The following is a 13,369-nucleotide window of genomic DNA, read 5'->3' on the forward strand; positions in this document are numbered from 1 at the left end:
GGTTATAGTGATGAATTTTGAGTTTTTTTAAAACTGTAATTTCTGAGATGGTGAACGATAAATATGATATAAGAATATTCCTCTGCTATATTCCTGTGGAATATAAAATTCTGGGTACATGCAAGTGGAATCTTCTGAATGTCCTAGGATCTCAAACTCTTCAAACACAGAATTTCCTGTGCAGTCTACAACCATAAAGCTATGGGTTGCAGGTTTCCCAGACCCCTTGCCAGTAACATTCCATGCCCACTGGGAATCTGCAGCCTACAGTTTGGAGCCCTAGCTCTGGGAAAGACTACGTCAGTAAGCTGATTGTTTCCCCCTGGACATAGGTGTGTGTTGTGTGCCCATATGGTGCTGTTGTTTGGGTTTAAAATACATTTAAAAAATGTGAAACAATTGTGCAATTCATTTTCATCCCTATGAATCCATCCAGCACAATTTCATCTTCTCAGTCACAATGCCAAGCACCCATCATTCACTAAATAGGCAAATAACCAGGACAACTGCTGAAACCATGGAATCCTCTTATTTTACTGGTTAGAGGTGAGCTGCCAAAGGTACTGGGTTTTCACATACAGTAACAGCCAACTTGTTTGTGGTCAGACTTCCAGTGATGTCAACCTTCAGAAACTTCAATGTCTGTGAACTCAGGGGGAAGTTGGGAAGAAGCAGGAAGCCCAGAGCCTCCTGGAAACACTGGCCAAAAAGCCCATGCATCCCCTCCTGGAAACCTAGCAAATCTGACAATCTGACACATATGAAAATACTGGCTTTCCTGGCTTCCCCAAGTAACCTTCAGCTTTGCCCTGGAGGTTCCATCAGCGAGCAGGAGGTGAAGAGCAGAAGCCTCAGAAAGCAGGTTAGAAGAGGAAGAGGGTGCTGGGTTGGCAAGAAGTGACAGCCCCATATTGTACGGGAACATATTTTGTATCATGTGCACAAGATAAAGAACAGCTAAGCTGTTTTTAAAAGTATAGCCGGGGACATGGGGGGTAAAAGGCCCCAAACGCTACAATTGCCCCGGATAGCTCCACTGATAGAGCAGAGAGCAGTAAAAAAAACCATCAGTCAGAAGAGCATAATATCCTATAAAAGGCCAAGCCAAGCCCTACACATATTGATAGCTCTTAATGATATCACTGCACCATACCAAGGTACAAAAGGGGCTGATGTTTATAATCGTGACCATGACTCATCAAGAAAGGTTTAAACACTCTCCAGTATACTCTGTTTACTAAGGCAGGGAAGTATGTAATACATTTTAGAAAGATTTCCCTCAAAAAAAAAAAAAATATTAAAATTTTAAAGATTCAGCACTTAAAGGGTTAATCCTCGGTTATCTGAATATTCGCGTACATTCCTCATTTTACAACAATACTAGTAAATGAGGCATTAGCTTTTTTATAGTCATTAGTATCAAATTATTGGCACCATTCAGTTTTAAGGAGAGGGACAGGAGAGCAAACTATACAACATAAAAATACAGTTCTGATACAAATATATGAGATCAGTTCCTCTTAACAAGTGGTCATAAGAAATGAATGAACATTTTACACACAAGGAAATACAACTAGTAAATCATCACATGGAAAAGTGCTCAGCCTTGCTAGCAATTAATGAAATAAAACAACTCTTCAAGAACAACTATACATACCTATTAAACTAGCGAAAATAAATAAAATGGCAAAACCAATACTGGCAGAGCTATTGGTAAATAGAAATGCTTATACATTGCTGGTGGCATCATAAATTGTCAAGGGGGATTCAAGCATTCAAGAGGGGGTGGGGAGGCTAAACTAGATGACCTTTAAGGTCCTTCCAACCCAAAGATTGGATCTTTCTAGAAAGCAATCTGGCAATATAAAACAAGAGCTATAAAATACTTCATGCTCTTTGACCTTGTAATCCCTCTTTGGAGATATTCCTAAGGGAATAATCCAAAAGAAGGAGCAGTTTTTTGTTTTTTGTTGTTGTTTTTTTTTTTTTTTTTTTTTTTTTTTACAGACATTCATAGCAGCACTATTTATAAGAGTGAAAAATTAGATATAACTCAAATATCTAATAATGGGGTGAAGTGAGGTTAACCATGTTACATGGATATAAAGACATTTAAATTGGTGAGAGTAGAATCTGTGTTGATAAGAGGAGACAAGTGTTAGGCGGAGAAGTAAAACAAAAGATAATGTACACAATGATCATAGCTATGTAAAAATATGTGTGTATTCATTGAGAAAGCTAGAGAACTAATTTAGAGGGATATTTTGTGGTTAGGGGGTTCCTTTATTCCTGCAAAGTTGTTCAAGTGCATTAATAAAAATTTAAAAACACATTTCTTGAAACTATATAAAAAGAGCAAAATTTCTTCTGATCAAGATTCTATCAATAGGACATGAATTGATCAACTTTAGAAATAATTTTCCTTGATAGAACTCCCAAATAAATCTTCTTAATATTGAATCATCTTAACCTTGTAAGGATTTTTAGACAACGTAAGCTATCATTTCCTACTTTGGGTTCAATGATAAATTCTATTTATTCCAAATAATATCATATCCAAAGAGTTCACAAGTTAAATTATATTTCAGATTAAGCTGAAGGACCTTCAGTCATAGTGATATGTAACTTTCTTTTTTTAGTTCATCTACTCACATCTGAATACAAATGAATGTTAAAGACTTTATAAGATCTGTGTATTTATCAGTGTAAATGAAAAACCAGCAATAAAGAATTATTCTTTCATTAAAATGACTCTTTAACAAACAGTCAAAGCTCGGTGCAAGTTTCAATCATACAAAATCAAATGGTTGAAATTGATAGTAAAGAATCCCATATCGTATTAACCCCTGTGGTTATTAACAGATACACACAGGTACTTCTGAAAAGGAATCCCGTTTTCCTATCTTTCTTTTCCTAGACTTATCAAATCCTGTCTCAACTACATAGAGTAATAGAAAAACTCTAATGCTTAGGAGACATAAAATAACTTTTCCCTTAAAAGTCAAGCCAGAAATTGGCTTCAACTAACCATGGAGACCTGGGCGAACAGAGCACACATTTGTATGTTGTGCTAGAGTGAGCACACAAAGCCCGAAGAAAGAAGACGGACAGAAGGCACCATGCCATCTTCCAGGTGACAAGGGGAGAATTTCACAGTTCGGTCATCAATAGTCTTTTCATCATTTTCTCTCTCTCCAGTTCCTGCCGGAGTGTCTCCGCACTAAAAAAAATATATATAACAAAATAGTGAGACAATCCCTCAAAAACCGCAGAAGCAGACAGCTTAAGTATCATCTCCCAGGTTCTTTCCTGATCTCAGTATTGGACTTTCTTTTTTAGGCTCCTTGAGGACTCCCTAAATTTGCTAGCATTACAGTGATCTGAAATTGGCTACGTATTCGTTTCCCAGTCCCACTAGGCTGAGAGTTCCTAACTGACTATATGTCATTCATCTCTAAACCTCCAGAGCCTTGCACAGTATCTGGTGCATGGCAGCCACTCGGTAGTCTTTTTTTTTTTTTTTTTTTTTGAGATGGAGTCTCACTCTGTCGCCCAGGCTGGAGTGCAGTGGCACAATCTTGGCTCACCACAACCTCCACCTCCCAGGTTCAAGCGGTTCTTCTGTCTCAGCCTCCAGCATAGCTGGGATTACAGGCACATGCCACCATGCCAAGCTAATTTTTTGTATTTTAGTAGAGACAGAGTTTCACCATATTGCCCAGGCTGGTCTCAAACTCCTGAGCTCAGGCAATCCACCTGCCTCGGCCTCCCAAAGTGCTAGGATTATAGGCATGAGCCACCACAGCTGGCCCTCAGTAAAGTCTTTCGAATGAAGATGTCCAGGGGTTAGATTTATTTAAATCATGCTTTAAGTTGGTTTCATATGCATTTTCTCCCAGGCTTTCATTTGATGAATATCTGAGGGAATGTTGTAACAAATAATTAATTATATTTTAATGAATAAAATTGAATGAAATAAAATTGGCTGTTTTAAGAAGCTGCCTCTGACTTTTGGACCTCAGGTCCAGTTTCATATCTATGTAACCTGCCTCCACTGTTTAAACACACACACACACACACACACACACACACACACACAGAGTAAATATACATCTTTTCATTGTTTTTAGTTAGAGATGGGGCCTTGCTATGTTGCCCAGGCTGGACTTGAACTCCTGAACTCCTGGCCTCAACTGACCTTCCCACCTCTGCCTCCTGAGTAGCTGGGATGACAGGCATGAGCCACAATGCCCAGCAAAATACACATCTTTAAAGGCACTAACCAAGTTTAATAATTTCATTCAGGGTAGAAAACAAAGTTTCTACTGTAGCCAACAAGGCCCTACGCAGTGTGGCCTTAACCCACAACTTCATAGGCCTCCTCTATTGTCATTCACTCTGCTCTGGCCATGCTGGCCCCTTAAACTTCCTTAACCATGTCAGGCACATGCTTCCGCAGGAGCCTTAGCACTGGCTGGTTCCTCTCTGCGCAGTACTCCTCCCAGGTATCTGCAGCTTTGTCTGCAACCCCTTTCAGGGCTCTGCTTAAATGCCACCTCACTGAGGCCATCCCACAATACCTTATTACCTTTCACAGTTTCATGTTCCTCCCTATCCCTTGTCAATATCTCACACACACACACACACACACACACACACACACATACACTCATTTGTTGTCTATCTCCTCTAACAGCCTACCCTTTGTAAACATTTCTTTCTTTTTCTTTTCTTTCTTACTTTTTTTTTTTTAGCCAAAGTCTCACTCTGTTGCCCAGGCTGGAGTATATTGGTGCAATCTCAGCTCATTGCAACCTCCACCTCCCGGGTTCAAGCAATTCTCCTGCCTCAGCCTCCCAAGTAGCTGGAATTACAGGTGTGCGCCACCACACCTGGCTAATTTTAGTAGAGATGGGGTTTCACCTTGTTGGACAGGCTGGTCTTAAACTCCTGGCCTCAAGAGATCCTCCCTTTTGCTGGGATTACAGGTGTGAGCCACCACGCCTGGCCTCTTTACAGACATTTCAATAAATACAGAATAAATGAAAGAATGTAGGAAAAGGCTGTAGGTGTCACAAACACAATGAACCTAGAGTCTCCCTGGTTTCCCCGTCACCAGAATTACCTGTTGGTACCTGCTGACCTGACCTACCTGGCTGCCAGAGAAACAGGTTTCCGGGTGGTATAAATGGTCTGCACTGTGGAGACGGTCTCTGTCAAAGGCCTCAGGGTCGCTGCTGGGATCAGCGGGGAAGACGGGCCAGGACAACACTGTAATTTACTGTCTCTGAAGTCTGCCTGGAGAAGAAACAGGGAAGAGGAGATCAATCTCAATTTGGGTTCTATTTTCACACTGTCAGTTGCTCCCTAAGCCTTACTCTACGGTTTCTGTTCTATTTCACTACCAGCTATAATCAATTGTCATTTTAAGTGATTTTACTTTGTGCCAGACACCATGCTAAGTACTTGACACATATTAACTCTCGGGTGATCATATTTCCTCATATCTTAGGCACCATCAATTGTAAGATGCACCATTTTTGCATTTGCCCCACAGAAAGAAACATGTTGCCATTTAAATTTTGTCATGCCCACTATCAAACTTTGTCATGCCCAGTAGTAAACATTCTGATATCAGGAAATGTTAAAAGGTGAAAAAAATGTGTATTTTAAAACTGATTTTATGGGGAAAAGCAAGGCTCAGAGCGGTTAAGTAATCTGCCCAAGGTCACACAGTGAGTGTTAAGAACAGTATTCAGAACAAGGGCTAGCTGACACCATAACTGGTGTTTCTCATTACTGTAGCAATGGTTCCCAAAGTATGGGCCCCAGACTAGTGGCATCAGCATTATCTTAAAACTTGGTAAAAACACAAATTCTCAGGCCTCATCCAAGACCACTGGGACCGAAGAATGCCTGGGGATGAAGTCCAACAATATGTGTTTCAATAAGACCTCCAGATGATTCTTTTGGAGGAATTACAATAAAGTTTCAGAACTACTGGTGTAGAGTATACTGTCTCATTTGGAGAGGATAACATATTCTTGTCATTTTCATTATATAGCAAACTATGCTCATTACTTTTATATAGAAAGCTTAGAAGATATATAAAAGTAGATCAGGCTGGGCGCGGTGGCTCACACCTGTAATCCCAACACTTTGGGAGGCTGAGGTGGGTGGATCACCTGAGGTCAGGAGTTCAAAACCACCCTGGCCAACATGACAAAACCCCGTCTCTACTAAAAATACAAGAAAATCAGCCAGGCATGGTGGCACGTGCCTGTAATCCCAGCTACGTAGGAGGCTGAGGCAGGAGAATCGCTTGAACCTGCGGGTGGAGGTTGCAGTGAGCCGAGGTTGTGCCACTACACTCCAGCCTGGGCAACAGATCAAGACTCCGTCTCAAAAAAGAAAAAAAAGGTAGATCAATGAAGAAATTCCATAATTCTTTACTGTTGTCATCAGCATATTTCCTCCTAGGTGCTCTCTCTCTTTCTATCTTTCTCTCTTTCTCTCTCTCTTTCTTTCTTTCAACAGAATCTCACTCTGTTGCCCAGGCTGGAGTGCAGTGGCACAATGACAGCTCACCTCACCCTCAACCTCCTGGGCTCAGGTGATCCTTCTGCCTAAGCTTCTCAAGTAGGTTTCACTACAGGTGCGTGCCATGCCTGGATAATTTTTTAATCTTTTGTGGAAACAGTGTCTCACTATGTTGCCCAGGCTGGTCTCAAACTCCTGGTCTCAAGTGATCCTCCCACTCTGGCCTCCCAAAGTGCTGGGATTACAGGTATGAGCCACCATGTTTGGCCATCATAGTATTTTTTCAATGCGTAGTTTTTGTTTGTTTTATATTTTTGATAATACCAACTATATATTTTATAACTAGATTTCTCATGCTAGTTCTTGGCCCTGAACTTGGAGAAATTTATTACATGACTTTCTAAAGAAGACGCTCTGATCATCAAATGAGTAGTATCTTTTTTTTTTTTTTGAGTTGGAGTTTTGCTCTGTTGCCCAGGTTGGAGGCCACAATCTCGGCTCACTGCAGCCTCTGCCTCCCAGGTTCAAACAATTCTCCTGCCTCAGCCTCCTGAGTAGATGGGGTTGATTACAGGTGCCTGCCACTGCACCCAGATGATTTTTGTATTTTTTTTTAGTAGAGACAAGGCTTCACCATGTTGGCCAGGCTGGTCTCGAACTCCTGATCTCAGGTAATGCACCCGCCTTGGCCTTCCAAAGTGTTGGGATTACAGGTGTGAGCCACTGCACTCGGCCTTTGATGCAAATCTTTCTGAAAAAAGAAGCACATTTGCACTGATGGTGCAAAGGCAATAGTGAGTAAATGGGGCAGGGCCTTGGCATGAATTGAGGTAGTGGCACCAAACTGTACTAGTAGTCATTGTGTTCTTCATTTCCATATACTTCAAGAAAAAAAAAAAAAAAAGCCAGCTTCACTAAAGAATGACCTTGAAGAAGCAGTAAAAATTACTTATATTATTAAATCTCAACCCTAAGTATCTTGTCTTTTTTATATTTGTTGAATAAGGAAATGAATGAGTGAATGAATGAACAAGCTTTCACTGGAACAAAGCAGGTAACAGAAGGACAGAGCCAGGTTAGAAAGAAGCATGTGGAACAGAAATCTGGCCAGAGTCAGGCAGGGGTCCCCACCCTAGATGGACCAACGTACTCGGCTCAGTATCAGCAGAGACCCAGTTAATAGGCCTGAATACCAAGTAGAAACTGGTTTCAGGATCAAGCAAGAGCCCAGCTGTTGAAACCCAGCTTCATCAATGCTAGATCAACGGCCAGACCAACTTTGTGCAGAGCTTCCCAGCGCTGCTAAACAACCCCTGTCACTGTGATAGATCTGGAGGCCTGTGGAGAGGCCAAACCTGCAGCAATTTCAAGTGTCATGATCATGGCAGGAAGGAGATGAGAACACTACACACAGGAGTGAGAAAACTGAGAAGATGAAGCCCATGAGCCTGGCTTCTATTACCACCCAGCTGTCACTGCCTCCCTAGTCATTGTTTCCAGTCTAGTCCACTCTCTTGAGTTACAGACTTGGATTTCCAACTGCCCATTCATTGTGTCCACCCGGATGTTTCAAAGGCATTTCTAATCCATCATGGCCAAAGGCAAACTCATCTCTCCCAACCAAGTCTTTTTCCAAGTTTCCTTATCTCAGTGAATGGACCCACTGTCCATCCACATTCGGCAAATCAGAAATCTGGGAACCATTTCTGACCCTCTCTCTGCCTCATCTAATCCTGTATTTTACCAGCCTCCTAAATATCTTCCCCATCTGTGCACTTCTCTCCACCTCCACCAACAAAACCACTCTGGGTCAAGCTCCCAGCTCTCTCTCCCTTAAGTCACTCTTCTGCATTTCCAGGCTACTGTTCTGAGTCCACTCTGCCTGGATGCCACTGTCCTCCCACTGTGATCACAGGGATCCCTTCCAAGTGCATCTGCCCTGTCACTGCCCTGCTCAAAGTCCCTCAAAGATTTCCTGTTGCTTCTAGGATGGAGATCAGAATCCCTACTGTGGCCTACAAGGCCAACATGGTTGTGCCCCTCCAGTTTTGTCACCACCTACATCTCCTTCCTCCTCTCTCACCCAGCTCCACTTGCTTTCCATATCCCAGTCCCACTGGCCTGCTTTTCAGTCCCTTGAATGTGTGATGATCCCGCCCACTCTGGGGGTCTGGCTCATGCTGTTCCCTCTGCCTGCTCCAGCTGTCTTCAAGCCACTCTTGCTCAGTTCTTCAAAGTTCCAGCGTGGTTTCTGCCATTGGCTTCCTGCTCCATTTTGGCCCCCAGCTTTCAGGAAGGGCTTCCCTGAGTGTCTCACAGCACTGCCAAGGCTGGGCAGAAGGCCAGAGTGCCCCACTACAGCCAACCGAGGGAGGTGGAGCTGGAGCTTCCAGCTGGGGAGCTGTGTCCAGCAAGACTGCAGGGAGCCAGGATGAGTGTCAGGGAAATAGCATCTAACATCCTGGCAGAGCCCCGTGTCTCTGCCCTCTCATTCTTAAAAGGCAGATGCCGGAAGCAGCTCATGACCCTAGAAATGGACTGTTCTAGGAACCTGTTTTTCCCTCTGCCTGCCCTGCTGGATACCTTCCCACCTCTGCTCATCCTCTGAAACTTGAATCAGCCACTGCTCTCTCCCTCCCTATGTGGTTGAAGCCATGTGGGGTAGTGGCCATTATCCATCTCATAAGACTGCACTTAGAGCTACCCTTAGCCACCCACAGCCCACCTCACAGATCCTCCAGACGGCACAAAAACCCTTTAGAAGGAGCTTCAGGGACCATGGAAATTGCAAGCTCTGGTTCCTGGGAGGAGGACAGAGTGAGAGGAAGGAGGAGTGGACCCCAGATTCCTCACTTCTGCTCCATCTAATTGCTCAATATACAGTGAACTTCTGCAGAAGCTTTCATTTAAAGAATGAGTTGAGCCCTGAAAAGAAGCATGAACATTATCAAACTCTCTCATTTTGCAGATGAGGAAACTACAGCATTTAAACATTTGGCAGAATTTAAAAAAAAATCAAGACAGGGTCTCACTCTGTTGCCCAGGCTGGAGTCCAGTGGTGCAGTCATAGATCACTGTAGCCTCAGCCTCCTGGGCTCCAGAGATCCTCCCACCTCAGCCTCCTGGGTAGCTGAGACTACAGGCGGCTAATTTATTATTATTATTATTATTATTATTATTATTATTATTATTATTTTGTAGAGAGAGGGTCTCGCTATGTTGCCCAGGCTGATCTCGAACTCCTGGTCTCAAGCAATCCTCCCACCTCAGCCTCCTAAAGTGCTGGGATTACGGACATGAGCCACTATGCCTAGCCTTGGCAGAATAAATAAGCTGCCAGTGACACCCAGAGAGGTGGTGACAAGAAGTCTGTTGTCAGGACGACTTGTTCTTGTTCGTCACACCACCCTGCCTCTCCAGCCTTGAGAAACAACAATCACGCCTGACGGGTGTGGGATGTTTTGTGGTTAGTAAAACACTTTCAGATTCTTGGTCCCTTTTGATCCTTGCCCCAACAGGATATGAGGAGGATATTCTTATTACTACTTTCACCTTAAGTAAGAAGAAGGGACAGGCACGGTGGCTCATGCCTATACTCCCAGCACGTTGGGAGGCCAAGCTAGGAGGATCACTTGAGCCCAGGAATTCAATACCAGCCTAGGCAATATAGTGAGACCTCATCTCTAAAGGCAAAAAAGAAAAAGCTGCTGGTGGTCAGGGTGGTAAAGTGACCTACCTAAGACCACACCAGTATCAAGATCCAACCCCAAAGAATTGAAAACAGGTGTTCAGACAGATACATGTACACACATATGCATAACAGCACTATTCACAATAGCCAAAAGGTGAAAACAACCCCACAACCCCCCAAAAATGAGTGGATAAACAAATTGCAGTATATACATACAATGGAATAATATTCCATCATAAAAAGAAATGAGGCTGGGCACAGTGACTCATGCCTGTAATTCCAACACTTGGGAGGCTGAGGCGGGTGGGTCACCTGATGTCAGGAGTTTGAGACCAGCCTGGCCAACATGATGAAACCCCATCTCTACTAAAAATACAAAAATTAGCCAGGCGTGGTGGCAGGCACCTGCAATCCCAGCTACTCAGGAGGCTGAGGCAGGAGAAATGCTTGAACCCAGGAGGCGGAGGTTGCAGTGAGCCAAGATCATGCCACTGCACTCTAGCCTGGGCAACAGAATGGATCTCAATCCATCTCAAAAACAAACAAACAAACAAAAAAGAAATGAAGTATTGACACATGTGTGGATGAACCTCACATACATTATGCTAAGTGAAAGAGGCCAGTCACAAAAGGTCACATATGATACAATTCCATTTATACGAAACATCCAGACTAGGTAAATCCATAGACACAGAATGCAGACTGGTGGTTGCTAGCCGGTAGGAACAAGGGGAAAATGAAGAGGAACTATTTAATGGGTGTGAGGTTTTTGGAGGATGCAATAAAAATGTACTGGAACTGACAGAAGTGGTCAGTGCACAACACTGTGAATGTACTATCACTGAATTGTCACTTTAAAATGGTTAATTTTATGTCAATGTCACATCAATAAAATAGAGGCCGACTGCAAATCCAAGTTTCTTCCCAACCTCACAGAGTTCAACGGTGATCAAAAGAAGCGGTTGACCTTGCTGTCTGGCATCCCACAGAAAAGCACACCACATGGGAACAAGGGTTTAAAATGCACATCTGTTTTCTGGATCTACTTACAGTAAACTGTGGCCCTGTGGTGAAAGTATCAGGAAACGGGTTCATTGTATCAGCCGGGAATGTTTTTATCTTCAAAAGAGAGAAAGACAAGGGGGTTACCTTCAGATTAGAAAAAGTTTTGCAATCTTTGGCAGAGCACCTTTTAAAACAGAACTGAAGGATTCAGGGGTGCCCCCGCGGAGCCTTCATTACTCGTGTAAGGGCACATACAAAGGGTCCCTCAGGAGTGTGGGCTGGTGGTTGTATCTGTGCCTGGCGTTGGACTGCAGGGCAGGGCTCAGCAGGGATGGTAGCCTGGAGTCTCGTGTTCCTAGCGCCCCCCACACTTGCCTTGCCCTGGAGCTACCTTCAGCGGTATCTGCTTGGCCTTCCAGGCCTGCCTTATAAAAAGCCACAATCAAGGTGGATAATGAGGGAGTCAGAGCTGCCTGGGGTGGCTTCTGATGACTTCTCCATAGCTGTGGGAATGGCCTAGAGGCTGCTGAGAGGTCACATCCTGGGACACGGTCTCTCACAGCAGCAGGGTACAAGGAGGCTCGGCTAATTAAGCCAGAAAATATTCCCTGTCTAATCACTTCAGTTACTGGACTCCCTGTATGCTTTGGCCGATAGAGGGAGACCTCAGGGAAACCCATGGAAGCATGGGAGAATCCTGCCCCCATGGCCTTTGGGAACAGAAGGCTGGATGCACAAAGATGCCCAGTGCCGGGAGTCCCTGTAGTACTGAGCTAGTCTGAAAGAGGCCAGATGAACAGCTGATGAGGTAGCGGTGGCAAAAAAGACTCTTGACTTCCATGTCTTTCTCTTTGGTCATTTTGTTTTTGGCCTCCTAGAGGCCTTGGGAAATGGGAGGGCTTATTTTTTCAAACCAGCCTAGGGTATGCCATCAGGCCCAGGGGCCTGATGACTCTGGCACTAGCTTTGAGTACAATTCCTGGGGCACAGAAACTGTCTGCACACCTGCTGATGAATGCATACCATACCACCCGCCAGCAGAGGGCTGCAGGCAAGACACTAAGGCCACCACTGCCCAGGGGGCAGCCAGCTTTGTGTGTCTCGAGGTCTTGCCTGTGGACACTGGGATAGCTACTCGATGCTCTTGAGTGGCTCCAATGGGAGGGTGAGGCAGGGATGAGGAAGAACACATTAGCTCAGACCCAAATCAGCCAAGCTTTTCTGAATGGGTAAAGCAGGTCTCCCCCATGTGGGGATGACAATATCCTTGCCATGTGTACTGAGACATCCAGCCCAAGCCTGCTCCCCTTCTCCCAAATTTCTTTGGTCTCTTTACACATCTCAAAATTGTCAGAATAGGCCTGAAATTGCCTTTTGACTCAGGTACGAGAAGGACTCTTGGGATGAAGTCTTGGGGTACATTCTCCTCTTGTTGCCTATTGGGTCAGCCTCATGCTCTGAGACCAATGTCCTAGTGGAAAGTAATGGACAGATAAATTCTCAGACCATCATGAAGCAGAGAGGGAAAGCGGTTTACTTATTTATTTATTTATTTATTTTGAGATAGAGTCTTACTCTGTCGCTCAGGCTGGAGTGCAGTGGAGTGATCTCAGCTCACTGCAACCTCCGCCTCCCAAGTTCAAGTGATTCTCTTGCCTCAGCCTTCTGAGTAGCTGGGATTGCAGGCATGTGCCACAATGCCCAGCTAACTTTCGTATTTTTAGTAGAGTTGGGGTTTCACATGTTGGCCAGGCTGGACTCGAACTCCTGACCTCAGGTGATCTGCCTGCCTCAGCCTCCCAAAGTGCTGGGACTACAGGTGTGAGCCATTGTGGCCTGCCAGAAAGTGGTTTATTATTGCTATTAAAGAAAGGTAAAAGTTAACAACCTCAAAGAATTATTTTATACCTGCTGTAAATAAGAAAAATATATTTCAACAATTACACCCTGTGTTGCTAAGGCTGCAAAAAGCAAAGTCACTCTCTTCTGATGGCACTATCTGTTAGCACAAACACTTTAGAAAGGTGGCAAAAGCCAAAATCACAATATTTAATCCAGCAGGGTCTAGCCTAAGAAAATAAAATTCCTGATGCAAAAAGCTATATGTGTTCTCCCGAAGAGTGACAAACTGGG

General features: G+C 44.0%; 1 protein-coding gene across 1 annotated transcript in view; it reads right to left on the minus strand.

Moving 5' to 3' along the window:
- Positions 1-3,080: 3,080 nt before the first annotated feature.
- The window catches only part of EPB41L4B (erythrocyte membrane protein band 4.1 like 4B), a 149,334-nt gene continuing 139,045 nt past the window's right edge, over positions 3,081-13,369 (minus strand). Inside the window, exons 23-25 of the mRNA XM_030920308.1 lie at positions 11,282-11,350; positions 5,153-5,298; positions 3,081-3,220 (exon numbers count right to left, since the gene is read on the minus strand). Of these exons, the coding sequence (XP_030776168.1) occupies positions 3,151-3,220; positions 5,153-5,298; positions 11,282-11,350 (285 nt within the window). The 3' untranslated portion in view covers positions 3,081-3,150. The remainder of the gene's footprint in view (positions 3,221-5,152; positions 5,299-11,281; positions 11,351-13,369) is intronic.

The sequence above is a fragment of the Rhinopithecus roxellana genome, chromosome 16, assembly GCF_007565055.1.
Source record: "Rhinopithecus roxellana isolate Shanxi Qingling chromosome 16, ASM756505v1, whole genome shotgun sequence".
Classification (NCBI taxonomy): Eukaryota; Metazoa; Chordata; class Mammalia; order Primates; family Cercopithecidae; genus Rhinopithecus; species Rhinopithecus roxellana.